The 27,810-nt window shown below is 40.0% G+C and overlaps 1 protein-coding gene across 2 annotated transcripts in view; it reads left to right on the top strand.

Annotated features, from left to right (window-relative positions):
• IKZF1 (IKAROS family zinc finger 1) overlaps nucleotides 1–27,810 on the top strand; it is a 150,492-nt gene that overhangs the window by 29,627 nt on the left and 93,055 nt on the right. For both annotated transcript variants that reach the window (XM_042476757.1, XM_042476758.1), the window contains exons 2-3: nucleotides 6,866–6,919; nucleotides 23,869–23,988. In XM_042476757.1, coding sequence (XP_042332691.1) covers nucleotides 6,866–6,919; nucleotides 23,869–23,988 — 174 coding nt within the window. The remainder of the gene's footprint in view (nucleotides 1–6,865; nucleotides 6,920–23,868; nucleotides 23,989–27,810) is intronic.

Below are 27,810 nucleotides of genomic sequence, written 5' to 3'. Positions count from 1 at the left end.
AGGAGAATATAGTCTTAGGATACATATAGGACTCAGCAAACGCACATGGGAAACCACTCAGAGTCAAGGGCTTTCCCAGCAGATAATGATCATTAGCTTTCCAGCCTGATGCCTGCCATCAGCAACAGAACAATATACATGCAAATCACTCCTGCATTCCCAGGCTTACACAGTGTGTGTGTGTGTGTGTGTGTGTGTGTGTGCGCGCACACACACACACAGAGCTTTTTTTCCAGGCAAGCATTCTCTGAAGATGCCAGCCACAGATGCTGGCGAAATGTCAGGAAGAAACTCTTCTAGAACATGGTCACATAGCCTGAAAAACCCACAAAAAACTATTGGTAGACTTATTTCCATCTTACTCTCACATAAATAGTCTAATTTAGTATCCATCAATACATTTTATGCATATTCCACATTATGTGATGCATGGAACCACTCTTTCTTTTACACATCATAAAATCACTTCTGTTCATTTCATTTCTTGACCTGTGTTCTATGTTATATGCCCTCTGGACCATGCATTGCTCATGCTCACCCAGTTTCTAGAAGGCAAAAGTTTACCATTTTCAAGCATCACTGGGAAGCAGGCCTTACTGTCCAATGGTGCTGTGCAACATATGCAAATCTATTTCCAGAGCAACCTGCACAGGAATTTTTAGGAGGTTGTTCCCAGTCCTGTGCACAGGTGCCTTCAAGTAAATCTAATTGAAGTGAGACAAATCAGAATAAACGTGGCATAGAACTGGGGTGCCCATCCTTTAACAGTCCAGCTGTTGTTTAAAATCAAGCCTTTGGACTGAAGGTTCCTTGTGGCTTAGGTACAATGTGCTTAAACCTTTCCCACTGAAATCTATGGGTCTGAATGGTTTTACTTTGTCCCAATTCTGCCATACCAATTTTTAAATATGCTCAGAAATAAAAGGAAAATTTTGTTGATGAATGCATAATTTCTTAGATCATATATGTGCAGCAGTAAATCTTGAAGGGATCCATTTCTGGAGTGCAGATTCAGAACCCTCTCTGATGAACGTTTTTGCAAAAACCTACTTGCTGCATCTTGAAATTAGTATTTTTTAATTATACAAGTGTCATTCACCTGTTAAACCTTAATATATTAATTCACAATGGTTTTATGAACTATTTTGTGGTTCAGAAAATTGCATCATACATAGAATGCCAACTTTTACCAAAATAAATAACCAGTGTCTGGTGTAGGAGAGTGCAGTTACAGAACCCATGTGTGTGGGGATAAAGGTTTTAACAGCTTTGGCCCTGTGTTGAAGTTTTGATCTGGATCAGCAAAATACACACATTTGCATGGGAGCTAGCTCCCCTGAAATCCAGTGGGAGTTTCTCTTCATTCAAATACTTGGTCAGGGCTCATGTTATGGATTTCGGACTATAATAGGGAGCCAATTCCCCTAACCCCACATATATTGATGAGCTACAAAAATGACATCTAGTTAACTGAAAGCTGTGTGTGCAGAAAACAAATGTGGAAACATTAGAAATCAGTTAGGTATCTTGCCTTTATTTATATTTGCCCATGTATGGGACTTATGTTTCTGTTATATTCCACTCTTCAATGTCAGACATTTCCATAGAGTCATAGGAGTTTATCATACAGGGGAAATCCTGTGCAAAAATGAGATTTAAAAGGTAGAAAAAAAACTGCAAAAGAAGGTTGTTTTTCACACATGTCATTCTTAAACTTGTGTTAACCTGAATGGAAAGTAAACAAAAGCAGCTTCTTTTTACTTTCGAGATTTTTTTTTTAAAAAAGCAGAAAGGCAGAATATAAGAAAAAAAGTTTATAATGTATTATTATTTTTATTACTTTCTGTCCACTTTCTGTTCTGGTTAACATTAGTTTAATAATGATGTCGTGTGAAGGGTGGAAAACCTTCTCTGAATAAACTTGGGAAGTCCATGTGGTGTCAGGATTGGAGCACTGGAGAAAACACTTTGGGGACACCAGGGTTCAAATCACGCTGCAGCCATGGAATCGATTGGGAAGATCACACTCTCTCAGCCTCAGAGAAAGGCAATGCTGGCCAACCTCTTCCCTGGATGGCAGCACAATGGATTGGTTTGAGGACAGGACTAGGAGACCAGGGTTTGAATTCTCATCAAAACCCACTGGTTAGAATCATAGAATCATAGAGTTGGAAGAGACCACAAGGGCCATCCAGTCCAACCCCCTGCCATGCAGGAAATCTCAATCAAAGCATATCTGACCAATGGCCATCCAGCCTCTGTTTAAAGACCTCCAAGGAGGGAGACTCCACCACACTCTGAGGGAGTGTGTTCCACTGTTGAACAGCCCTTACTGTCAGCTTGCATCCATTGTTCCGGGTCCTAGTCTCTGGAGCAGCAGAAAACAAGCTTGCTCCCTCAATATGACATCCCTTTAAGTATTTAAATAGGGCTATCATATCACCTCTTAACCTTCTCTTCCCCAGGCTAAACATCCTCAGCTCCCTAAGCTGTTCCTCATAGGACATGGTTTCCAGACCCTTCACCATTTTAGTCGCTCTCCTTTGGACATGCTCAGTTTCTCCACATCCTTTTTGTGGTGACCAGAACTGGACACAGGGTGACTTTGGGAAAGTCCTCAGCCTCAGAGGAAAGCAATGGCAAACCCCTCTTCCTTTGAACAAGCTTTGCCATCAAGACCTCAAGATAAAGTTGACATAAATCAGAGGCATGTAATCATGGGAAGTTACATGGGAGATCCCATGTAATCATAGGAGCTATAAGGAAATGATAGCCATTTGATAGCGATGTCATATTGAATATGGAACAAGCTTGTTTTCTGCTACTCCAGAGAATAATAATAAATAAATAAAACTTTAATTTATATCCCGCTTTTTGTTTCCACAAAGCGGTGTACAACTTTTTTAAAAAATAAATATATACAATTCCCCACCTCCTTAAAAAAGGATTAAATAATTCCATCCATTAAAATTACAGACAATAACAATCTAAAAACAATACTGCAATAATAAAATAACGGTGGGCAGTCTTCGCTTATATATGACTGTGGGGGGAGCGTTACATGGCCAGGATCTATTCCGGGAAGGCCTGCTGCAAGAGAGCCATCTTGACAGCTTTCTTGAAGCTCTCAAGTTTGGCAATTTGATGGATCTCGTCTGGCAGGCCAAGGTTCCATTAGCCTTCGAGGGCAGACCATTCTAATAGGTCCTCCACTCCCGGGACCTATTAGTTCAGGCCTGACCAGGAAATGATCCGCCCATGATAGTGCAGAGGTATCAACAACCTCTGCCCATGGATATTCCTGTTCCGTACTGAAGATCGCGTCGAGAGTATGACCCGCAGAATGTGTTGGCCCGGTAACCAATTGAGAGAGGCCCATGGCTGTTATGGTTTCCCTGAACTCCCGAGCCGCACCTGTTAAACTGGTCTCGAGTGGGATGTTGAAGTCGCCCAGAACTAAAAGCCTAGGCAACTCCAACAGCAACTCCGAGACTAGCTGTGTCAGCTCGGATAGGACCCAGAACAATAGATGCAAACTACAGGAAAAGAGATTTCACCTCAACATTAGGAGGAACTTCCTGACAGTAAGGGCTGTTTGACAGTGGAACACACTCCCTCAGAGAGTGGTGGAGTCTCCTTCCTTGGAGGTCTTTAAACAGAAGCTGGATGTCCATCAGTTGGAGATGCTTTGATTGAGAGTTCCTGCATGGCAGAGGGTTGGACTGGATGGCTCTTGTGGTCTCTTCCAACTCTATGATTCTATGAATTATTATAAGCCACCTTGCATGCCATTTCGGGAGAAAAGTGGGATATAAATAAATAAATATATAAATGTACTGTTTATTACTTTTCTAGTAATATTTGTTGTTTATTTATTTATTTATTTAAAAACATCATTAGGATTGTAGAGTCTGGCATAAAACTTGATTAACTCCTGTGAAAATTGCCTGGTAATGCACTTTAAAAGGAACTTTTAAATGTAACTCTGCTCTTAGTTATTGCATTTCTTTTTGAAATATGGCTTTGTTGTATCCTTGTTATCACAAAAGTAGATAATTGCAGTTGCCTTTGTTTAGTTATTTCCAAGCTATGGGTTTATTGGGGCAGGGGAGGGGGAATTCACCTTAAAAATGGATTGTAATAAATGGTTACATTGTAAAATATTCTGGACATGTAGGAAAATCACCTTCCAATGTCACTGAAAATCTTTGCAAGGGAAAGATCACATGTCTCAGCAGAGGATAGAAGGTGGAGGGTAGATGTTGCAGACAGAAGGGATGGGGAAGGAGGACTGCTTCTAAAGGTGGGTGTCTGTCTTGGACCTAAATTTAGTGAACTTTTATTTCTTATATCAGCTCTTTTTCAAAGGACTTTGGTACTGCATTTCCACCTCATAACAAATATGTAAATTTAGGCCAAGCAATAAGTCTTATCCAGTCTATAGCTAGCTCAGTAAGAACTGAAAATATGTTGTATACATCTGGCTCAATAATAGAACCGGAATAGAACCTGGCCATGTAACCCTCCCTCCACAGACATATATAAGCGAAGATTCTGCCCACCGTTATTTTATTATTGTATTATTGTTTTTAGATTTTATCATTTGTAATTTTAATGGATAGAATTGTTTAATCCTTTTTTAAGGGGGGGAATTGTATATATTGTATTTTTTAAAAGGTTGTACGCCGCTTTGATTGTGGTAACAAAAAGCGGGATATAAATTAAAGTTTTATTTAAATAATAAATAATAAAACTTTTATTTATATACCGCCCTTCCTGAGATCAGGGCGGTTTACAACATAAAACAAGCAAATAACGATTTAAAAACAGTAACATCATCACTATCAAATATAAAAACAAGACAAGACAAAGCCCCCGTTAGCCAATCCTCTTGCAGGATACAAGGAGTACAAGGAGGCCTGCTAGGACTATGATTGGGGGAATGCGATCTTAAACAGAAAGGTTTTAGCATCCTTTCTAAACTGAGCCAGGGAGGCGTCCGAGCGGAGCTCTGAGGGCAGCGTGTTCCAAAGGGCCGGGGCAGCGATAGAGAAAGACTTCCTCGTGGTAGAGGTAAGCCTGGCCCCTGGCACCCTAAGGAGTTGCTGCCCAGATGTTCTGAGGGTGCGGGACGGAATGTACGGGGAGAGGCGGTCCTTCAGGTATCCTGGGCCCAAGCCATTTAGGGCTTTATAGGTCATCACCAACACCTTATATTGCGCCCGGAAGCGAATAGGCAGCCAATGCAGATCTTGGAGCACCGGTGTTATGTGGCTGGCCCTGGAAGTACCAGTGACCAGCCTGGCAGCCAAATTTATTATTTATTATTAATAATGTAGATTACACCTGACTCACAAGCCCAAACAACCTCACAGATATACTTTGTGGCCCCTCAGGAGCTTGACAAAATAAAATATCAAAGCTCTTAGCAAAGCAGGAAACACGGGAGTTTCTAGAGCTCTAGTGGGATGTCATATGTAGCTTATTCTATGTCACATATTCAGCTTGGTGTGTTACATAGTTGTGAAAGCCTGCTATTACCCACCATTATGTGTCAAATAGTCCAAGAAAATAACATTGTACCAGGATTTTGTATGTTGGTTCTTGCTGTTCATGAATGGTGATTCCTATGGTAATTCTGTGGCGGCTTCTAGAATTCCAGAAAATAACACTGTTGGAAGAGATGCTTGTAAGTGTCAAGGTAGCAAAAAGCCTTTATAGATAAATACAGGTATGCAGGGTAGAAAACATGAGCTGAGCTGTCTTTCCCAAAGAAAGGTTACTCAAGTTGCCACCATTGTACTTACTATTGTACTTACAGAGTTAAATACTCGAGGTGTGCTGAGAATACCTTAGCACATTTATTATCTAAAGAGACAACAGATGTCCACTCCAGACCCTTGAGACCTCAAACCTGTTGTGTTTGTGACCTCAAACCTCCAAGCAAAATTTTTGACTTTCTTTTCTGCCTCACTAAGCATGGCATACTTCTCCCTGGTGTTTGTGGTCACTTTGCAACTTTATTCTTTGGAACATTATGTGTCACAACAGAAGGGCAAACAGCTTCCCAGTATTCGTTACAAATCTGTGGAGCTAAGCCATCTGTCAGCAAAACAGGAAGGCCTGGGTTCCCTTGTTCTCCAGGGCTTGGTTTGCTATTTTGGGGAGTACCTAGTCTCCCCATGTAGAAGAAAACTGATGTGGTTTGAAGCAAAGGACTGCCAAGCAAGATAGAGCCAAAAGACTGAAACTGCTGTTTTGCCCATCTGCCACTGCTTGAGGTGTATTCATTATTAATGGAGGTAGTGGCGGTTGCTGTTCATATATGCAGGCCTGCCTGGGTAAATGAGACATTCTTCAGCAAATTGCTTCGTTTTTTGATTGCTGATTGTACGCGTGTCACCAAGCTGACTCAAGGTTCATCGATGCATGCTCAGTAAATTAGAAAGAACATAACTATGGATCAGCCAAGAGAATGAATTCTTTGCCTACAATGACCCAGGGCCATTTAATTTTCTGCTTAATTTTGTTGCAGTCAGTTTGCATTTTGGGTTATTATGCAGTAGGAAATTAACAATAAATAACAAATTTGGTCCTCCTGTGCTTGTAATGATATTTTTATAAATCTTTGTAATGCTCTTTTTAAAAGGATCAAGGTCTGTGCCAGCCTGATACCCCCTCAAGCATGCAGGATGCGAAATAGAGAAAAAATGCATCAGTCTTGCTAGATAATCTCATAGTTAAATAGCAAAGTTTTTCCCCTCTCTCCCTCTCTTCTTTCCATCTCTTTCCACCCCTCTCCCTCTCTCCCTTGAATTTGTACTTCTCATTAAATCTAAAGCTTTTCTATTTCTCCTTCTTTCAGATAACCTGAGGAAAATGGAAACAGATGAGGCACAAGAAATGTCCCAAGTTTCAGGTAAGATCACTAAAAAACAACTCTAAGAAGGGAGGGGAGAAAGCTGTCCAACCTGGAATCCATTTGGTTTTCTATCAGGACACAATAAATTTATTATCCGTTAGCATAATTGCTTTGAGTCTTTTATATTGCCAGATTGTAAATCAAGATATAATTAAAATTTATCTCTCAGTATCAAACTTAGTACTGTATGGATTTTTTAAAAAAGGACCTTTAATAATAATAATAAAATATGAAGAGTCATTTTATTTTGTTTTATCAGCACTTCCATCTGTGGGGCACATTCTGGATTCATTGCTAGATTTAAAAATGATTGCTATAACATTTTCCACCATTGAGAACCACAGTAAATATAAACCAGGCTGTTAACAAGGTTTTATTCTGATTTTAATGTACCTACCTGGGAAATTATTAGTATTTGTCTAAGGCTCCTCTGCCTTCCATATTAGGGTAAAAAATTAAGATGTGTTAACTTCAATTTCCATTTCACTGATTATGTACAGACTCAGAGTTTCTAATTTCCTGGAAGTAATTGTGAGGAAAAAAATGCAAGTGTGGATCCTTGAAAATATGGAATTTTATGTGGTGAAGTAGAATGTGGTACAGGGTAGCAGTGGCTGTCGAGCAACCAAAATCGTGGCCTTGAGACATCTTGCATGATGTGGGTGCCAGCAGAAGCATGAGGAGCCTCCCAAAACAAGAGCATCACACTCTAATTTTTCCATCCTAGAGTTTCAATCCTACATTGAAACATGATTATTGTCTTTAATAAAAGGTCACAGCATCAACAGTATGAGACTTACTAGCCTTCCCTTTTTCAGGCTGCAAATATAATTCTATTAACCAAATCATAGAATCTTTGGCCTGTTACAGACTGCCAAAATAAAGCTGCTTTGGGTCTCTTTGGAGGTATGTTGTTTAAATGATGCATGCATCCAAAGAATCCGGAAGCTGCACCAAAGCTGCACTCCAGTGCTTAGGAATGGAGTGTGGCATTGGCGCGACCTCCGGACTCGTAGGACCCATGCATCATTTAAACAGCATACCGCCAAAGAGACCCGAAGCAGCTTTATTTTGGCAGTCTGTAACAGGCCAGAGAATCATAGTGTTGGAAGGGCCATCCAGTCCAACCCCTTGCCATGCAGGAAATCCAGATCAAAGCATCCTCGACAGATGGCCATCCAGCCTCCATTTGAAGACCTCCGAGGAGGAAGACTCCACTACAATCCGAGGAAGTGTGTTACACTGTCAAACAGCCTTTACTGTCAGGAAGTTCCTCCTAATGTTGAGGTGGAATCTCTTTTCTTGTAGCTTGCATCCATTGTTCTAGGTCCTGTTCTCTGGAGCAGCAGAAAACAAGCTTGCTCCCTCCTCAATATGATATCCCTTCAAATATTTAAACAGGGCTATCATATCACCTCTTAACCTTCTTTTCTCCAGTTACTCCAAAGTTACTATCAGTTTATTCAAAGGCCGATTCACTTCAAGTTGGATTTGCAGTGTTGGTTTGTGCACAGAACCAGCTACAATTATTTATGTTTTGTTCTGTTTTAAAAAGGACTCATACGATTTTTTCTCATTTAGTAGTCCCTGTTTACAACACTTATACACTGCTTAAATGTAATAAAATCTCTAAGCAGTTTACACACAAAATATTCAAAAATGTCAAAGCTAGAATATATATGTAGTAATGTATGTAATATAAAAAATAACATTAGAAAAGAGAAGTGCCATAGTCAGTATTACAAGGCAGGGTAAAATGAGCAAGTTTTTTGAGAATGTGTTTTAAGCTCACATTTCCTACCGTCAGAATCACATGTGACAGACTGTCCAAAGAGCAGATATCACAACTGATTGATTGATACACCATCTTTTCCCCAAAGGTCAGATGCAAAGTTGCTTATGATATAATCTGACAGATGGCAGTAAAAACACAATTAATTATAAGTATTAAAATTAAACCAATTACACTATTAAAATAGCAACTTAAAAAGGTAAAAAACACCAAACTAATGAGAAATCAATAGTAATTTAAAAACTAGAAAGAACACAACTATGAATTTAAAATTTCAGCACTTCCCTTTTAGAATGTCAGTACTACAGATAAGGCACCCTTTTGTGACGTTTCATGGAAACATTCTGTTAATGGTTGTGGTGCCAAAATGCCTCATGTAAGGTCTCTTGAAAAATCCTTTTAAGATACACAGAAGACAGTATGTTAAATATCATGGTCCTGACTTATTTAGATCTTTGGAAGTCAGTAGGAGAACCTTGATTTTCCTGTTTGGGCGATGCAGATATGAAAAGTAATTTAATCTTTTGTTTTAAATCCAGATGTGCAAATATTACTGTCTACACACTCCTTATTAACTTTTTGTCCATTCAGTTTTCCAAATTTGACTCAAGTTTGCCTTTCTAATTTGGGCCTGCACAAATTTGTCTATTGTTTACCTGGGACTACCTAAACAAGGTATGTAGTTGCCAAGCTCTTTGTGGTCACTGAGTGTGTGACTGACGAGTTTCACTTGGCTTGTGTCTTGCATAGCATAAGCCTGTCTTACTTCAGTGTTGCATGTGGATTGAGGAAAGAGAACCTTTGAATGAAATTTGAAGGGATATGTCTAGGTAAATGGGAAATCCCAGTAGAACCAAGCAGGGGAGGAGACAAAGTAGCATTTTAGCAGTATAGCCTCTTGCTTGTGGTTTCCTATAGACTAGAGGCACCTGTAGAAGAAGGAAGAGGTGGTGATTAGAGTGAAATAAGAGTTAGTATAAGCAAGACTTTAAGCAGTCTATATGTTAGAGAGAGAGAACTTTCTTAAGGTAACCAATATTTCTGATACATAGGGCAAGGAAAGCCATATGAGTATGGCAAGAAAGCCCCCATGACCAGTCTTGATTCCACCATGAGACTAATATATGAACAATTATTTCATCAAGTTTTCTATATTTTACAAAAAAAAGTCTCTGGGGAGAACTAGTGTCTTTTTCTTTTGTGAAGTTTGACGCATAGAGATCATATGCAAAAGTACAGGCTGATTGATTTCAAAGACATAAACAACATGCCCATTGCTACACCTTTTACCATGCAACAATATCATGCAACACGTCAGTGCAACAAGAGAACATTTATCACATTTTTTAGTTTTGGGCTTACTACCAAAATTCACAAAATCCAATCTGAAAGTACAAAAAAACAAAACACACAATTACCATCATTAAAAAAAAAAGATTTTATTAAACTTGACATGACATACAAAACATACATACATTACATATATATACAACAAAAATATAGCCTTAGTACATCTATTGTGTGAGCATGGTTAATCTCTTTAATGGATAGATAACATTGCCCTTTGTCATCATCTGTTATTTTATTTATTTATGTGAGGTGTATCCATTTTTCCATTTGAGTCTATTATTACTTTGTTCCAAACAGAAAGATAATAAGGGGTGCGTACCTAAATTATTTTGTCATAGTCCTTCTTTTTTCTTTAATCCCATAGCTTATTCACTTTTCCCCATTTTTAAAAAAGTTTTGGTCTGTTTTCTTGTTAATCATCATGGTTATTTTGTCCATCCCCATCAATTCATTTGCCTTAATTAACCATTCTTCCTGTAAATTGTTTCTTCCACTTTTCCAGTATTTAGCAAAAACTAAGCGCGCAAAAACTAAATACACTATAACATCTATCACGTCTCGACATATTTTCTCTTTAAGGTCTTCAGTAATGTTTAGTAAATACAGTTGGGGTTTCATTCCTATTTCGCATTGAAAAGTGTTCTAGATTGTTTTATGTATCTGTTCCCAAAATCTTTTTGCATCTTTACAATTCCACCACATATGAAAGAAGGAAACATTATTTTCTCTGCATTTCCAGCAGTTAATGTCCTTTGTATTTTCTATTTTGGCCAATTTTAATGGAGACAGGTGCCATCTATATAGCAGTTTATAATAGTTTTCAATTAGGTTTTAAAAAATGTCCATACTCTTTCCCAGCTATTCGATAGAATTGGTTCTTTGATGTCCTGCATCCATTTGATCATACTTTCTTTTACTGATTCCGCTTTTAATTCAGTGTCCAGTAAGATTTTGTACACCCTTGTTATCATATGTTTTTGCCCCCTAGATAGTGTTTTGTCCAAAATGTTTAGTTCTGTTTCAATTCCAATATCATTCTTATCCTTGTTGTATCTTCCTTTTAATTTATAATAAAAAAGCCAATTTATTTCTATTCCTTATTTTAGTTGTTCTGTCATTTTAATTTCTTGTCCTTTTTCTGTTTTTGTTAGTATATCTGAATAGGTAATCCACTTCTTTTTTAAGGGCTGACTTATAAAAAGCTTCCTGAACTGAGGTCCACCTTGGTTTTTTAATGTAACAATGCTTTTTATACTTTCCCCAAATTTTGAACAGAGTTCTCATTATTATTATTATTATTATTATTATTATTATTATTATTATTATTATTGAACTTTCCCTTCATAACAAAGGTATGCATGCCAATCTTTTTCTAATTTAACTCCTTCTAGTGCCAGTAGTTCTTCATTATTTAGGTTTATCCAATCCTTTATCCACATGAAGGCACATGCGATACAGTATATTTGTAGGTTGAGTAGACCTAACCCGCCTTTCTCTTTGCAGTCCTGCAAATTAGCTAATTTAATTCTGGGTTTGTTTCCCCTGACAGATAAATTCTTGGATGTCTTTATTCCACAATTTAAATATTTTATTAGATGTTATGACTGGGATAGTCTGAAACAGAAAAATCATTTTGGGGAGCACATACATTTGTATTAAAGCTTTCCTTCCTAATAATGATAGTTGTAGATTCCTCCATTTTTTTCAAATTGTTTCTCACTTTTTCCCAGGTTGTAGTGTGGTTATTTTCTAGTAATTCAGAGTTTTTACTTGTAATTGTGATTCCCAAATATTTCGTTTTTGTACAATTTTTAGATCTATTTTTGTCTCTAATTATTTTTCCTCTGATTTGGAGATGTTTTTCGTCAAAATACTGTTTTTCTGTTTATTTGTTTTAAATCCTGCCATATTACACGCTTTCTCCAAAGTTGCCTCTACTCTAGAAATGCTATTAATACGGTTATCTACAAATAAAACTATATCGTCTGCAAAGGCTTTTAACCTATACTGATGGTTTTTAATTTGTACTCCTTTAATTTGGTCGTCTTCTCTTATTTTCTTTAATATAATTTCAGTCATCATTATAAATAGGAGTGGAGACAAAGGACAGCCTTGCTGTGTTCCTTTGTTAATTTTACAACTTTCAGATCTTTCACCATTAATTGTTATTTGTGCATACTGATTACCATCTTGTAGGGTTGCCATAATTCTCTTCCACAAAACTGGGACAAAATGTACGGCAAAATGTAGGACAAATGTAGGATATTCAACAAAAATGGAGGACACGATCAACTAAAAACCAAAACATTAATAAAAAACATTAGTATAAATTCATGATTCTCAGTCATGTTCAAAATGGACAGAAGGTTGGGATGTAGCTTTGTGTGTTGGACTAGGGACTCTAGAAACCAGGGTTTGATTCCCTGCCTATTAGATGACCTTAGGCAAGTCACATTCTCTCAGCCTCCTCAGGGAAAAGCCATGGCACACCTCCTCTGAACAAATCTTGCCAAGAAAACCCAGGATAGGCTTGTTAGGATCTCCATAAGTCGGAAAACAACTTGAAGGTACGCAACAATGAATAACAATAAATGCATACAGGAGGGCACAGCATGATGTAGTGGTCTGAGTATTACAATGGGAGACCAGGGTTCACATCCCAGCTTAGCCACAGAAACCCACTGGGTGACCTTGTACAAATCACACTCTCAGCCTCAGGCGAAGGTAAAGGCAAACCCCTCTCCTCTGAAGAAACTTGCCATAAATTGGAAAGGTCTTGAAGGCACACCACCACCACCACAGCACCACAAAATCCCCAGTGTCAGTCCTTTCCCCTGGGGGCTGTGTTGCTACCTGCCCCCTCATCCCTTGCCCTGCACAGCCACACCTCACCCCATCCCCAGGAGCAGAGGAGTTACTCAAAGAGGGCCATTTTGGCTGCCACCTTAGGTCCTCAGGCTGACGAGGAGATGTGACTCAGCAGCAGTATCCCCCACCTCCTGCCTGAGGAGGGTCATCTCTTCCATTTCATGGGGACTTGGCTGTGGCTGTGGGCTTCACTGCTTTCCCAGTCCTCTCTGTAGCCTCCTTTTCCACCTCTTTCTCTTCCTTCCCTCCATCCTCCTCTTGCTGCAGCTGTCTCTTCCCTTCTCCTTCTTTTCCTTTCCAGCCCCACTCTCCTCCAGAGAAATTCTTCTCCCTTCTCCTTTCATTTCCTCCTCCTCTTCTTCACTATTTTTCTTCTCAGTCCCTGCCTTTTTCAAGGGCTCCCCATTGCCCAGCTCTTTCTCAGCACTATCCTGGATTCCCTCTCCTCCTGGCCAAGCTCCCTCAGCCCTCACCTTGGTGGCAGCGTTGACCTCAGAAACTTGGGGCTCCCCTCCTCCTTCTTCTGCCTTCCCTGCCACCCCAAGGTCTGCAGTTTCCTGGGCCACCTTCCCTGCAGCTTCAGAGGACCACAGTTTCACCAAGAGCAAGGCTAGGAGGATGGCCAGGAGGGTGAGTGCCTGCTCTGCACTTTTAGGAGGAAGAGGAGGAAGGGGAGGAGGAGGGCTGCCCACAGCCAAAAAGGAGGAGAGGAAAAAAAGGAAAGAATCAGTAGGTCATTGTGGGGGGGGGGGGGGGCAACCAAACGATGAGATCCCAAGGCTGGCCAGTGCTGCGGTCTGCAATGCACTGCTGGCAAGGAGAAATTTTTTGTGCTCCTTTTGTGGCCAGGTTTGCTCCACCTTAGGCTGCCATGCAGTAGCTCTGGCCCAATCTTGGGGCATGCATTGTCTGAATTCCACACTGCCGAATTGACCTGAAGGCAGCACTTTTGGCCTGTCTGTTTCAGGACAAGGTAATAATAATAATAATAATAATAATAATAATAATAATAATCGGATTTATTTATATGCCGCCCAATCACTGGGAATCCGGGCAGCTTACAACAGAGGGGATAATAATTAGACGGTTCCCTGCCCTCAGGCTTACAATCTAAAAAGACACAATACAAAAGGAGAAGGGGATGGTGGGGGGGGGAGGTCCAGTAGTTCTTCTCTCCCTCTGAGGCCTGGACCAAGGCTGGATGGACTGGAGGGAGGGCTCTTTTTCTTAAGAGGCCGGGCCGATGGCGTTGGACTTCTTTGCTCCCTCTAAGGCAAAAGATGACAGTTGGACGGAGGGAGGGGAGGGCTCTTCTCTTCAAGCCTGATGGCATTGGGCTGTCCTTTCGCTCCCTCAAGGCCTAATATGAACAAGATGACAAGGTTATGAGTTTGATCCCAGGCACCAAGGTTGATTCAGCCTTCGATCCTAATTCTAAAGAGCTCAGAGCAGAGGATTTCCAGACCATTCTCTTGGGAAAAGGGAAGGCTAGTTCTCTATGTTCATTTTGCTGGGGTGAGTTTTCAAACTTTTCAAATTGTGAGCCATTTCTGTGGGTCATGACAGGAGGAGCTAGATGCCTAATTCTAAAGAGCTCTGAGTAGAGGCGCGAGCCTAACGGCACACAGATTTTCCTTCTATTTTTTTTTTAATAGTCAAGGAGGTTTTAAAGTACAGAGAAGGGGGCCTGGGAAGAGTGTTGGAGAGGGGCTTCTTTAAATTTTAAATTTTGCACTAAATCTTTTTCTTTAAGGGGCTTGTGGGGACTTGTATTTAGAGGAAGTGAGTCGGAGACTTACCTCTGGAAAGAGCTAGTAGCCAGGAGCTCTCTACAAAACTATAGTCCCAGTTGATTGAGCTCTTTAACAGAATTTAAGGACAAAGGCCAAGCTCACAAGGGTCCTTTACATTGGTCTTTAACAGGGAAAGAGACTCCACTACACTCCAGGGGAGTGTGTTCCACTGTTGAACAGCCATTACTGTCAGGAAGTTCCTCCTAATGTTGAGGTGGAATCTCTTTTCCTGTAGCTTGCATCCATTGTTCCGGGTCCTGTTCTCTGGAGCAGCAGAAAAGAAGTTTGCTCCATCCTCAATATGACATCCCTTCAAGTATTTAAATAGGGCTATCATATCACCTCTTAACCTTCTCTTCTCCAGGCTAAACATCCCCAACTCCCCAATTCCTCATAGGACATAGTTTCCAGAACCTTCATGATTTTAGTTGCCCTCCTTTGGGCACGCTCTAGTTTCTCAATGTTCTTTTTGAATTGTGGTGCTTAGAATTGTGGTGTGGAATCTCTTTCCTTAGAGGTCTTTAAACAGAGGGTGGATGGCCATCTGTCGGGGATGCTTTGACTGAGATTTCCTGCATGGCAGGGGGTTGGACTGGATGGTCCCTGGGGTCTCTTCCAACTTTATGATTCTCTGATCCTTTCATTGATTGATAAAATGAGTACCCAGCTTGTTGTGCGCAATTGGTTTACAGATTGTAAACTGCAAAAAGAATGCTGAGTTCTCTATGAAGCAGTATAGAAATGTAAATGCTATTGGTATTGCTTTATTAGGTGTAGGAGAATATGCACATTCACTCAAGATCTCTTGAAAATTGTTATTTGACAAGGAAATGTGAAAATTTCTCTGTTCATGGACAATAAATTCACTTGTTAGTGTGTATTCACAATAGCCACTTGTCTTACACAGTAGCCATTTGACTAACTTTTTACTTTTTCAGAACAGCTCTCATGTTGGGGCTTTTATATGCAGGATCGAAGGTGCGCATTTTCTGGGCTAAGCTGGAATATCCCAGATTCTTTTTGCTCTGGGTTTTAAAATAAAACAATAAAACTTTTATTTATATCCTGCTTATTTGTAAGAAACAATCAAAGTGGCTTCCAACAATTAAAATAATACAGATGTACAGAGATAACAATATTACAAATATATACAACCCCCCTTAAAAAGGAATTAAACCGTTCTAAGATTAAAATTCAAACATTAAAATCACATGATATCATAAGGCAGAAGCAGTGGGCAAATTCATCATGGCTGGGATTGTATGGGGAATCTATATGTAGCTGGGGGCTATTCCGGGAAGGCCTGCCAGAAGAGATCCATTTTGACAGCTCCCGGCGCCTAGCTTTGGTCCGTGGGGAAGCTGCAGCCTCCAGACCGCAGGACTTCCCCGCGGACCAAAACGAACCCACAAAAAACGGGTTCTTCTTGCGGCGCAATCACCAGTGGCGCACTCACGATGTCATAATGGCACTGTGACATGCAGATGCTAGGTATCTATCATGTAATAATGCCGGTGCCCATCTGTACAGGGCACTGCCATTTTGATGCCCTCATCACATGTGAGGGGTGTCTAGAAGTGCCATCCCTCGCATGTGACGAGGGCATCCTATCACACCCATTTGGACTGGGCCCATGTTGGATATTTGGCAGATCTCATCTGGCAGGTCATTCCATAGGGTGGGAGCAACAGCAGAGGTGGTCCTCTGGGAGGTCGTCTTCATTTTAGTCCTTACAGGTTGCAATCAATTCCTCCCAGAGGATCTGAGTGCAAGGGGCGAATTATATGGAAGCAGGCGATTCCTTAAATAGGTTGTGCCCAAGCCATGTAGGGCTTTAAAGGGGTTAATCAACAGCTTGTACTGTGCCTGGAAACTAATAGGCAGCCAGTGGAGTGACTTCAGTATTGGTGTAATATGGTCGCTCCTAGTTGTTCCTGTAATCAACCTGGCTGCCATATTCTCTACCAGTTGAAGTTTCCACACTAGGCACAAGGGTAGCCCCATGTAGAACGCATTGCAAAAATCAAGTCTTGAGGTTATGAGTGCATTTACTACAGTTCTGAGGTGATTCAATTCAAGGAAAGGGCACAGTTGGTTTATCAGCCGAAGCTGAGAACAAGCGCTCTTGACCATTGCATTGATTTGGTATCACATATGAAGTGAGGGATCAAGAAGCACTGCCAGGCTGTGAACACAGTCCTTCAAGGGGAGCGTGAACCCCTCTAGGACTGGAGGTTGCAACCCAATATCTACTGTAAGTACCTCCGTTTTATGTGGATTCAACTTGAGCTTGTTTTCCCTCATCCAGTCCATTACTGCCTCAACGCACTGACTGAGGGGAGAGATACCATCTGTCGTTGTCGCTGATGACAGAGACATGGAGAAATATATTTGGGTGTCATCAGCATACTGATAACACCCTGCCCAGTGTCTCTGCATGATTTCTCCCAGTGGCTTCATATAAATATTAAATAGCATCAAGGACAACATGGCACCTTGAGGGACACCACAATTAAGCTCTGTTTTTGAAGAGTAACTGTCCCCAAGCATCACCCTCTGGAATCTGCCTGAGATGAAGGAATGGAACCTCTGCAAAGCAGTGCCTCCAATTGCTTACTCTCTCAGGCGTTCCAAGAGGATGTCATGATCTATTGTATCAAATGCCGCTGAGATGTCTAAAGCACCAACAGGGTCATGCTCCCCTTTATCCTCAGAGTGTGGCTTCAATCCAGTTTCCGCCTGCTTTGGGGGCATGTATCATCTAAACACCCGACCTTCAAAGCGGTTTGAAACCACTTTATTTGACCAGTGTGTTTCACCCCTATGTAACAAGGTAGTGATTCCCACGCAACTGTGTTTGTGTAGTTCTTGCAAGGCATTATAACAACATTTAGATAATGTGTGTGTGTGTGGGAGGGAATGTAGCACAATACAAATGCAGAGTCTCAAGGCAGGCTCATACATAGGCTTGCAGGAGATAAACAACACAACAAATGTAAATAAAATCAGAATGGCACATCTGTTCCTACATCTTGGAATATTGCCATTGCTAGCTCATGAAGGAAATCCCTAGGCCTGCATGATCAGTTCAGAGTTCACAGTTCTTTTCCCTTCCTGAAAGCAATATTTTATGAAGCAAGCCATTACTATACTAAATTGGAGATGCAGAACAACTGGCATGACTGAACTAGTGGTTTGACAAACCAATTTTTTTCTTCTCGTGCATTGAGAACTCGATGAGAATTTTTTTAAAAATCGTTTCACAAGTCCCACTTTCAAAGGGTTATTTTGTCTCTCTCTGTCAGCAGCTAAAGGAGTATTTTTCACAGATTTCCCAAATGACAATAAAAGAAAAGTCAAACATTTACGCTAATTATGGGTGTTGGTGCTAATTTAATTTGCCTTCCAAACTCAATTACCATGTCAAAAGGAACTTTCGCAAATGTTTAAAGAACATTCCTCTGCTTGAAAAAACCTGAAGGCACACACAAAAGGAAAAAAACCAACAACAACCCAGTCTCAACAAATAAACTGTGACTGAAACCCCAGCAAGAAATGGTAGAGTTGGGGGTCCCTCAAGGACCATCCAGTCCAACCCCCTTTTGTTATGAAGTAATACATAAGAATACAGAGGATCCTAGAGGACATGTAGTCTGACCCCCTGTTCAACATCAGGATGGCACTGGAAGATGGGACAAACAAAGAGTTTTCTTGGCATAAAGAGGAGTTTTGCCATGGGCTGCCCCTGAAGCTGAGACAATGTGACCCATACAGAAGAGAAGGGGGTGGGGTGGCAAATGGCACTGCTCTTCTGTCAAGCAGGAATTCTCAAGAAGGGGCAGGGTGGGGTGCAATGGCAGGAATTCTGCCATGGATAAAACCTAGCATTCGAAGGGATTCCCAGGGTTCATGCAACCCCCCCCCCTTCTATCATGAAGGAATACCTAGGATTATAGGGTTGGAGTTGAAGCTGAGAGCATGTGATTTGCCCAAGGTCACCCAGTGAATTTCTTTGGTGAAGTGGGAGGTTAGAGTGCTAATCCCAGCTCAGCCATGTAAATCCAGAGGGTGACCCTGGGTAAGTCACTCTCTCGCTCATGGATATTCTGCATTCTCCTTGCCAATAATAATGATGATAATGATGATGATAAAGATGCATGGTAGGTTTGCCTTAGCATCACCATGAAAAAGGTACAGAGAGAGAGTTGGCCAGGCCCTGCCTCTGAGGCTGAGAGAGTGTGACCCTCACAAAAGAGAAGAAGGGTGCAGGTGGGGTGCAATGGCAGGAATTCTGCCATGGATAAAACCTAGCATTCAAAGGGATGTCCAAGGGTCATCCAACCCCCCCTTCTACCATGGGGTTGGGTTGAAGCTGAGAGCATGTGACTTGCCCAAGGTCACCCAGTGAATTTCTGTGGTGAAGTGGGAGGCTAGAGTGCTAATCCCAGCTCAGCTATGTAAATCCAGAGGGTGACTCTGGGTAAGTCACACTCTCTCGCTCATGGATATTCTGCACCCTCCTTGCCAATAATAATAATAATAATAATAATAATAATAATAATAATAATAATAATAGCATGATAGGTTTGCCTTAGCATCACAATGGGAGAGGTGCAGAGAAAGAGCTGTCCATGCCCTGCCTCAGTGGTAGAGAGTGTGACCCCTACAAAAGAGAAGACGGGGCGGGGTGGAGTGCAATGGCAGGAATTCTGCCATGGATAAAACCTAGCATTCAAAGGGATTCCCAAGGGTCATCCAACTCCTCTTCTACCATGAAGCTGAGAGCATGTGACTTGTCCAAGGTCACCCAGTGCATTTCACCCTGTGTCAAAAATTCAGTATGGATGAGTAAGGAACTTTCAATTGGGGTAAGTTTTAAATGGAATATGTATAAGAAATGGAAAAATGGGGAAATCACCAAATAGGAATTCAAAAAAATAGGGAGCACATGTAGGGATAAAGTCAGAAAAGCTAAAGCACAGAATGAACTCAGGCTTGCTAGAGAGGTTAAGAACAAAAGGGGCTTTTTTGGGTATGTCCACAGCAAAAGTAAGAAGAAGGAAACGGTGGGGCCACTGCGTGGAGAAGATGGCAAAATGCTTACAGGGGACAGAGAAAAGGCAAAGTTTCCAGGACCAGATGAAGGGTATTGAAAGAACTGGCAAATGTAATATTGAGCCATTGGCAATAATCTTGGAGAACTCCTGGAGAATAGGAGAAGTCCCAGCAGACTGGAGGAGGGCAGGATTTGTCATGCCAGACAAATCTAATCTCTTTTTTTGATAAAATTACCATCTTGGTAGATGAAGGGAATGTTCATAGAATCATAAAATCATAGAGTTGGAAGAGACCACACGGACCATCCAGTCCAACCCCCTGCCATGCAGAAAATCCAAATCAAAGCATCCCCGACAGATGGCCATCTAGCCTCTGCTTAAAGACCTCCAAGGAAGGAGACTCCACTATACTCCGACAGTGTTCTACTGTCAAACAGCCTTTCTGTCAGGAAGTTCTTCCTAATGTTGAGGTGGAATCTCTATTCCTGTAGCTTGCATCCATTGTTCCAGGTCCTGTTCTCTGGAGCAGCAGAAAACAAGGTTGCTCCCTCCTCAGTGTGATATCCCTTCTACTATTTGAACAGGGCTATCATATCACCTCTTAACTTTCTCTTCTCCAGGCTAAACATCCCCAGCTCCCTAAGTCGTTCCTCATAGGGCTTCGTTTCCAGACCCTTCACCATTTTAGTCGCCCTCCTTTGGACACGCTCCAGTTTCTCAACATCCTTTTTAAATTGTGGTGCCCAGAACTGAACACATAATCCAGGTGGGGCCTGACCAAAGCAGAATACAGTGGCACTATTACTTCTCTTGATCTAGAAACTATACTTTTATTGATACAGCCTAAAATTACATTGGCCTTTTTAGCTGCAGCATCACACTGTTCACTCATGTTCAACTTGTGGTCTACTTGGACTCCCAGATCCCTTTCACATGTAGTTTCATTCACCCAGATGTCCTCCATCTTATATCTGTGCATTTCATTTTTCTGCCCTAAGTGCAGTACCTTACATTTCTCCGTGTTGAATTTCATTTTGTTAGCTTTGTCCCAGCTTTCTAGTCTATTCCGGTCATTTTGAATGTTGATCCTGTCCTTTGGGGTATTAGCTATTCCTCCTAATTTGGTGTCATCTGCAAATTTGATAAGTATGCTCCCAATTCTATCATTCAGGTCATTGATAAAGATGTTAAATAACACTGGGCCCAGGACAGAGCTGTGTGGGACTCCACTACATCATGTTGTGGATATAGTATATCTTGATTTCAGTAAGACCTTTGACAAGGTTCCCCGTGACATTCTTGCAAAGAAGCTAATGAAATTTGGGCTAGATGAAGTAACTGTTACATGGATTTGTAATTGATTGGTAAAGTACTATACTTAGAGTGGAAAAATGAAATGCACAGCTATAGGATGGGAGACATCTGGCTGAATGAAACTACGTGTGAAAGGGATCTGGGAGTCCAAGTAGACCACAAGTTGAACATGAGTCAACAGTGCGATGTGGCAGCTAACAAGGCCAATGCGATTTTAGGCTCCATCAATAGAAGTATAGTGTCTAGATCAAGGGAAGAAATAGTGAGCAGGTTCAGCGGTGTGGCAGCAGCGAGGCTGGGGAGGAGACTGACAGCCCACCCCAAACATCACCAGCCAGCAGCTTTGGCGGTGCGGCAGCAGCAGACGAGGAACATGCAAGGAGCAGCAACAGATAAAGGAAAGGTTTCTTCAGACTTCCGGTTAGGAACGATGCCGGGTTGATAAGAGTGACTGTGAAGGCTACTCTTTCAACCTCCCAATATTACAGGTTTAAGGTAGAGGGAAGAACCAATGAAACAACTCCTTCTAGTTATAGAAGGGGCAAGAATGTCCAGGAAGGTTGGATTCCTGCTTCTAGAAGGGAAAGAAGAAAATCTGGGTAGGAAGAAGAGAGGCAGAAGAGACTGTAGGGTGTGACTCTCCTGTATGTGGGAAAGCTTTGCTTATTTAGGCACACCAGTCTTTTAAGTTGAACAGAAATAAAGCCTGAGAGCTGAATTGATAAATATAATCTACAGTGCCTAATCTGAAAGTCAAATTATTCTTTGGCAAAAGACATCTTGGAAAGGTCTATTTTATATTTAGTATACAAAGAGGAAAGGTTTAAAGCTATGGGAAATAGAGTAACAGATGTGAGTGGATAAGGAATATTGAATTTAATTTTTGTGAGTGAAAATAAGGGAATAACTTTGAAAAAGGTATTAAACTGGTAGAATGATAGAAAAGAAAATGCACAATTTGTAATTAATTGTGAAAATAATATGACCCTGCAATTAAGTAATTTAGTGTGATATAGGCATAATTATGAGAAATTACAATTATAATAAAGAGAATAATAAATTGATGCATGGCAGCTATAACAAGATTGCATACAGTGAAAATGCAAGCTCAAATACAAGCACAACACTGGAAACAAATAAAATGTTGGAATCAAATTTGATGATATTAGAGGAAATTAAAAAGATCCAACAGGAAATGAAGGAAGACAAAATGGAACTGAAACAGGAAATGAAAGATACAAGGCAAGAATTGAAGCAAGATATAAAATCTGAGGTGAAAGAAGTAGCAAATATTGTAGAAAAATTAACGTTGGAGCTAACTCAGGCAAAGGCTAAAATAACTATATTAGAGAAATATAATGAAGAACTGAAAGAAGAAATGGAAACGTTAAGAAAGAACCAAAATAGAGATGTGGAGGAAAGATTACGAGCAGAACAAAAAGCTAGAGAAATATGCCTGAAAATCAGGGGACTATCTGAACAAAATGGAGAAAACATATGAAAGATTGATGCCAATGCTGGCGAATTTTATGGAAAGGGATGAAGAGGAATTTCATTTTGAGATTCATAAAATGTATCGAATAAACTCGTGGACAGCAAAACAGAAAAATGTCCCAAGAGATATAGTCATATATTTTGTCAGGATGCAAATTAGAGATCAATTGAAAAAAATGCACTTCAGCAAAAATATAAAAATTGAAGTATCTGATATTCAGATATTTAAGTGCTTAGAAAAAGAAGAGATTATAGTCAACTTACGAAAATCTTGAGAGAAAATGATATTTTCTATAAATGGAAACAACCTGAGGAATTGTCATTTAACTACAATCAAAGGAGGTACAGAATTGATTCGGTAAAAAAAAATTGGAGGTGTGATAGAAATAATGATAGAAATACACAAGACAGTGATGAACATAAGGGATCGACCTCTCAAAAAGAAGAAACATCAGATAAAGAGGACTTGGATGAACAAGACAAATGGTCAGACAAAAGAAAAAGTAAGACATCTAAAAGAAAGACTAAAAGAAGACACAAAGAAGGAAAAGACTGCCAATAAGGGGGAGAAGGGAATTAGGAAAAAAGAGAAAGAGAGAAAGAGAGGATGAATAGAACAAATTTTTTGACATGGAACATTAAATGTCTTAATTCACCTCAGAAAAGGTTTTCCATTATCTTGGCAAGCTAAAGTCGGAAGTAATATGTCTGCAGGAAACACAGATTTGTAAGAAAGATGTAAGATTATTAAAAAACTATACATTGGGTCAGCTTTTTGTCTCCTCCTCAGTTAAGCGTAAGAAGGGGTGGCAATATACAGTTGTCCATATTCGCTAGGGTTGGGGGAACAAGACCCCCGTGAATATGGGAAAACAGTAAATAATAAAAACACCATGTTTTTACCTGAAGGACACCTCTCTAGAAATCTCTAGGTCCTCCATTGCAACTCTGTGGTCAATGTACAACATACACTGACCATAGAATGGCACTGGAGTAGCTACAAATGGTCTTTCAGTACAACTGTTTCATAGTGGAAATGACGCCTTGGTGGAATTGAATCAATGATCTGGATCGAAACCTCATTGTGAACTGGTTTAAATGGTAAGTGGGAACGAGGACTTTATATTTCAAAAGATTTTTGACTAGCAAGCTAATGTTACAATGCATCATGTTTTTATTGTTGGGGATAATGAGGTTATCCACATGTTGTTTCAAAAGGGTAATGAACACAAAAGAAGTCTTCTTTAAACTTACTGGGGCTCCTTGTTTTATTATCAGAAAAAGAAAGTCCTCCAGTTAGTGATGTCCCAGATGATGCTGAAGAGTCCATGCCTATACCAGAAGATCTTTCAGCCAGCACAGGTGGACTGCAGAATTCTAGGAATGAGAGAATTTTTGGTAAGAATGTTGATATGGGTAGTTCTGCTACCATACATTCATAAGGTGCTTCTAAAATATATGAAAAATATTTGAACATCTGTGATGTGTCTTTAGTTATGACAGAAACATTATTGCTTTGCTGCTTTTTTGTCTTAATGGTCACATTTCCCCCCATATTTTTTCTTAATGGAAGATCCAGCCATTTTCATTTTGTGCTGAAATGGTTTCATGAAGGAGAAGTAAACACATGAAATGCGTGGTTCAGGGAAAGAATTGGAACTTTCAAATGAGGGGTTTTTTTTGGGGGGGGGAATCAAATGATTACACTGCTCTATTTTCAGCATGTTATGAGGGACCTAGGAACAGAGGTCTGGGTACTGGACTAAGACGCTGAAAGATCAGGGTTTAATTTCTCCCCCACCATGGAAATCCTGCTGTGTGGCCTTCAGCAAGCCACACTCTCTCAGCCTTAGAGGAAAGCAATGATGAACCTTCCCTGAACAAATCTTGCCAATAAAACACTATGATACGGTTTTCAACTCTATCAGCGTTGAAGTGAAGGCACATGACAACAGACTTGCACTAATGTTAATGAGTTTCCCCTATTCCAACCAAATACAATAAGAAAGAAGTAATTTGCTGAAGGGTTGAATAGGAGCTACCTTTTCAGCTAAATCAACTCTAGTTTTCAATTTTCTGTTGGAAAATTATTTCCTTTTTTTATTTCTTTATTTCTCCAGAGTTTGAATTGGGGGAACTTATCACTGTGGAAATTATCAGATGAAGAGAAAAAGCAGGAGTAAAAGGGATACTCCCAGCAAAGTCATGCAATTGTGCTGAAGATGTTCAGACACATCACTCTTATCCAGGACTTAACCCATGAAGATCCAGGAATGCTCCAGCAACAAATAATTCACAGGAAAGTCCCGGGAATGGTTTGTTGCTGGGGCATTACTGGATCTTCGTGGGTTAAGTACTGGATAAGCACGACATCATCTGAAAATCCTCAGGCAATCACACAACTTTGCTGGGAGTATACCTTTTTCTTCCCTGATTTCTCTGCGTTTGATAATCTCCTGTGAGTGCAAAAGAAAATGTCTGATAGGAGATCAGAGGCCAACAAAAATCTCACTTTACACCAGAGGAGGTTTTGAGGAAGGGATTTTTAATTTCCTTGGATGCTGTAGAGGTAGTGTAGGAGATCAATAAAGTCTTTTCAGCAGCTGTTTTGTCTTTGGTTTCTAAGTATGCATATCTATTAGAATTATCCTTTCTTATTAATTGTTGAACTTAATTTATCAGAAAACGTGAAGATGTGGAAAAACCACAGATTTTTGTTTGGAAAAAGAAAACACTTTTTTTCTGTTTCTTTTTTTCTGGAGAGCAGAAATAAAAACCAGATTATGGAATATCAATATAATACCCCTTTTACAATAAAGAATAAAATGTTTTAAGTTAAGGTGTTCATATATTTATTCCACCTGAAATTATTTCTAAAAACTGTGTAACAGAAGGGCATTTATTGGTTTCCTTTGGTCACTTATTTTTATGAGAATGAGTGTTTATGTCTGTTTGAACCTATGGAGAACCAGAGGAGACAAAATATTTTTCTTTGTTTTACTAGTATTGATTGTTCCTGCTATTTTTTATTTGTGTTGATTTTGTTTTGCTTGTTCCTACTACACTACCATATATACTAAACTAACGTATAAGTAAAAAAAAAACCTGCTAAACTACTATATAAGTAAAAGGGGAGGGGAATAAAAAAATTAACTAAAAAGAGTTGATTTATACACAGATCAATGCTGGAATAGGAACCCAGCACAAAAGCAGTAACAAGAGGCAGAGGCAAGAAACCCTTTTGGTATGGCAGGGTGTGGAAGCATCACTTCTACCCCATTGCCCCTCTCTTGCCCAAACTAGAAAAAGAAATAGCCCTTTCTCCTTCCCCACCTAATTTTTCAGTGGGAGCAGCATTCAGCAGCAACGTGGAAGCCCGAAGAGACACTACAGTTGCCATTTTTAATACCGACATACTGCATAAATCTCTCTGCAGAGAGATTGTGGTGGCCATTGTGGTGGCATATATTCATACTATATATGCCTCAGGAATTTAGGCAGTCTCTGCAGAGAGACTTATATTCTGTGCCACTATTAAAAATGGCTGCCACAGTCTCTGTATAGAGGCTTATACAGTATGCCCCTATTAAAAATGGCCACCACAGTCTCTTCTCGGGCTTTTTCATGTTGCTGCTAAATGGAACTTGGGCTGAAAACATAGGTACAAAAGGATGGAAAGTTGCTTTCCTTTCTGTGGTTTGGGCAAGGGAGGAGCAATGGGATGGGAGTGCCTTTCCACACCAAGAAAGGTTTCTTGCTTCTGTCTCTTGTCACTTCCCTTGTGCTGGGTCCCTAATAGAAGCATTTTTCCTTTTCCCTATGTGTATTTGTACAGATGTAGAAATTATAAGATAGCACATATGATAGCACATTTTAAGATTGGTAATGCCATTTACACCCCACATTTTGACCCCTCAAATAAATGGATCCTCTCTTTTTTCTTTAGCTCTTCCTAAGTATGTTCCCTCTATGCATTTTTTTAAAGAAGAGGAAAATATTTGTTTGTTACATGCCCCTAGGTTTTGCCCTCAACTTATCCACAGGTCATAGAAAAATCCATAATTTTCATCCCAAAACCTGCTCTCGACTTATACATGAAGTTTACTTATACATGAGTATATGTGGTAGTTAAACAAAAGAGATGCCTTACAGTTGAAGACACTGTAACCCAAACTGTAACAAAAGATGTTTTTAAAAAAAAATAAAATAAATCTAAATTCAATTTGTAAATATTCTCTATAAAACTGTTTCTAATATACTAAGCTTGATAATTTCATGCTAAAACAAATTCTGTATAATAGATTTTTAGTTTCTAAAAAAGAGTACATATACAGTGGTACCCCGGGATACGAAATGCGCGGGTTACGAAATTTCCGGGATACGAAAAAGTTGGATTGGGAAAAACTGTTTCGGGTTACGAAATTTTCGCGTTACGAAGGGAATGGCGGAACGAATTAATTTCGTAACCCGAGGCACCACTGTATTGCATTTTCCTCAGAAATTTTCAAAATTTCTGAAAAATTGCATCTTTAGATTCAATTTATTTTGTAAAAATGGTGTTCATACTAGCAAATGATAGCACTCTAATGCTGTGAACATACGACTGAATAACAGGAATTACTCCTCTGGATGTTCATAGATAAAGAAGGAGATTTTCATTTATTCTTTCAGGAAACCTACTCAACGACAGGATTTCCTGTCACGGTTACTAGACATGGTTACAGAGGCTCCTAAAATTGACTCCTGTGCATGTAGCATTATGGGGGACTCCATGTGTTGCCTGCCTTTCTCTAGGTGGAAAAAGAAGGGGGAGATGAGCTCAGGGAAATAAGGAATAAATTAAAGCTGTTTAAAGTCAGACTGGTGAATGGTAAAACAACAGTGATCCAGGATTCTGGATTAGCATGCTGACCTGGCCTGTATGGGTTAATCTTTATGGAATCTCTATGTGGGTAGCCTGCTTATAAGGTCCTGTTCCTGGACTTTACTCTGTGTATCTGAGGAAGTATATGAAAGCTTATGCTACCAACTTCTTTCTTTCTCTGTTAGTGTCAAAGGTACTAAATTATGTTTTTGCTCCAATACTTTCCCCCCATTTTTGTATGTTTGCAATTATTTTATTTTTAATGTATAAGCTGGTTTGAGCCCCAGTCTTGGGGAAAAGATGGGATGATGATGATGATGATGATGATGATGATGATGATGATGATGATGATGATG

This window comes from Sceloporus undulatus, chromosome 6 (assembly GCF_019175285.1).
Source record: "Sceloporus undulatus isolate JIND9_A2432 ecotype Alabama chromosome 6, SceUnd_v1.1, whole genome shotgun sequence".
Classification (NCBI taxonomy): Eukaryota; Metazoa; Chordata; class Lepidosauria; order Squamata; family Phrynosomatidae; genus Sceloporus; species Sceloporus undulatus.
Note: the sequence above shows the minus strand (reverse complement) of the source record. Positions and strands in the feature narration are given on the sequence as shown.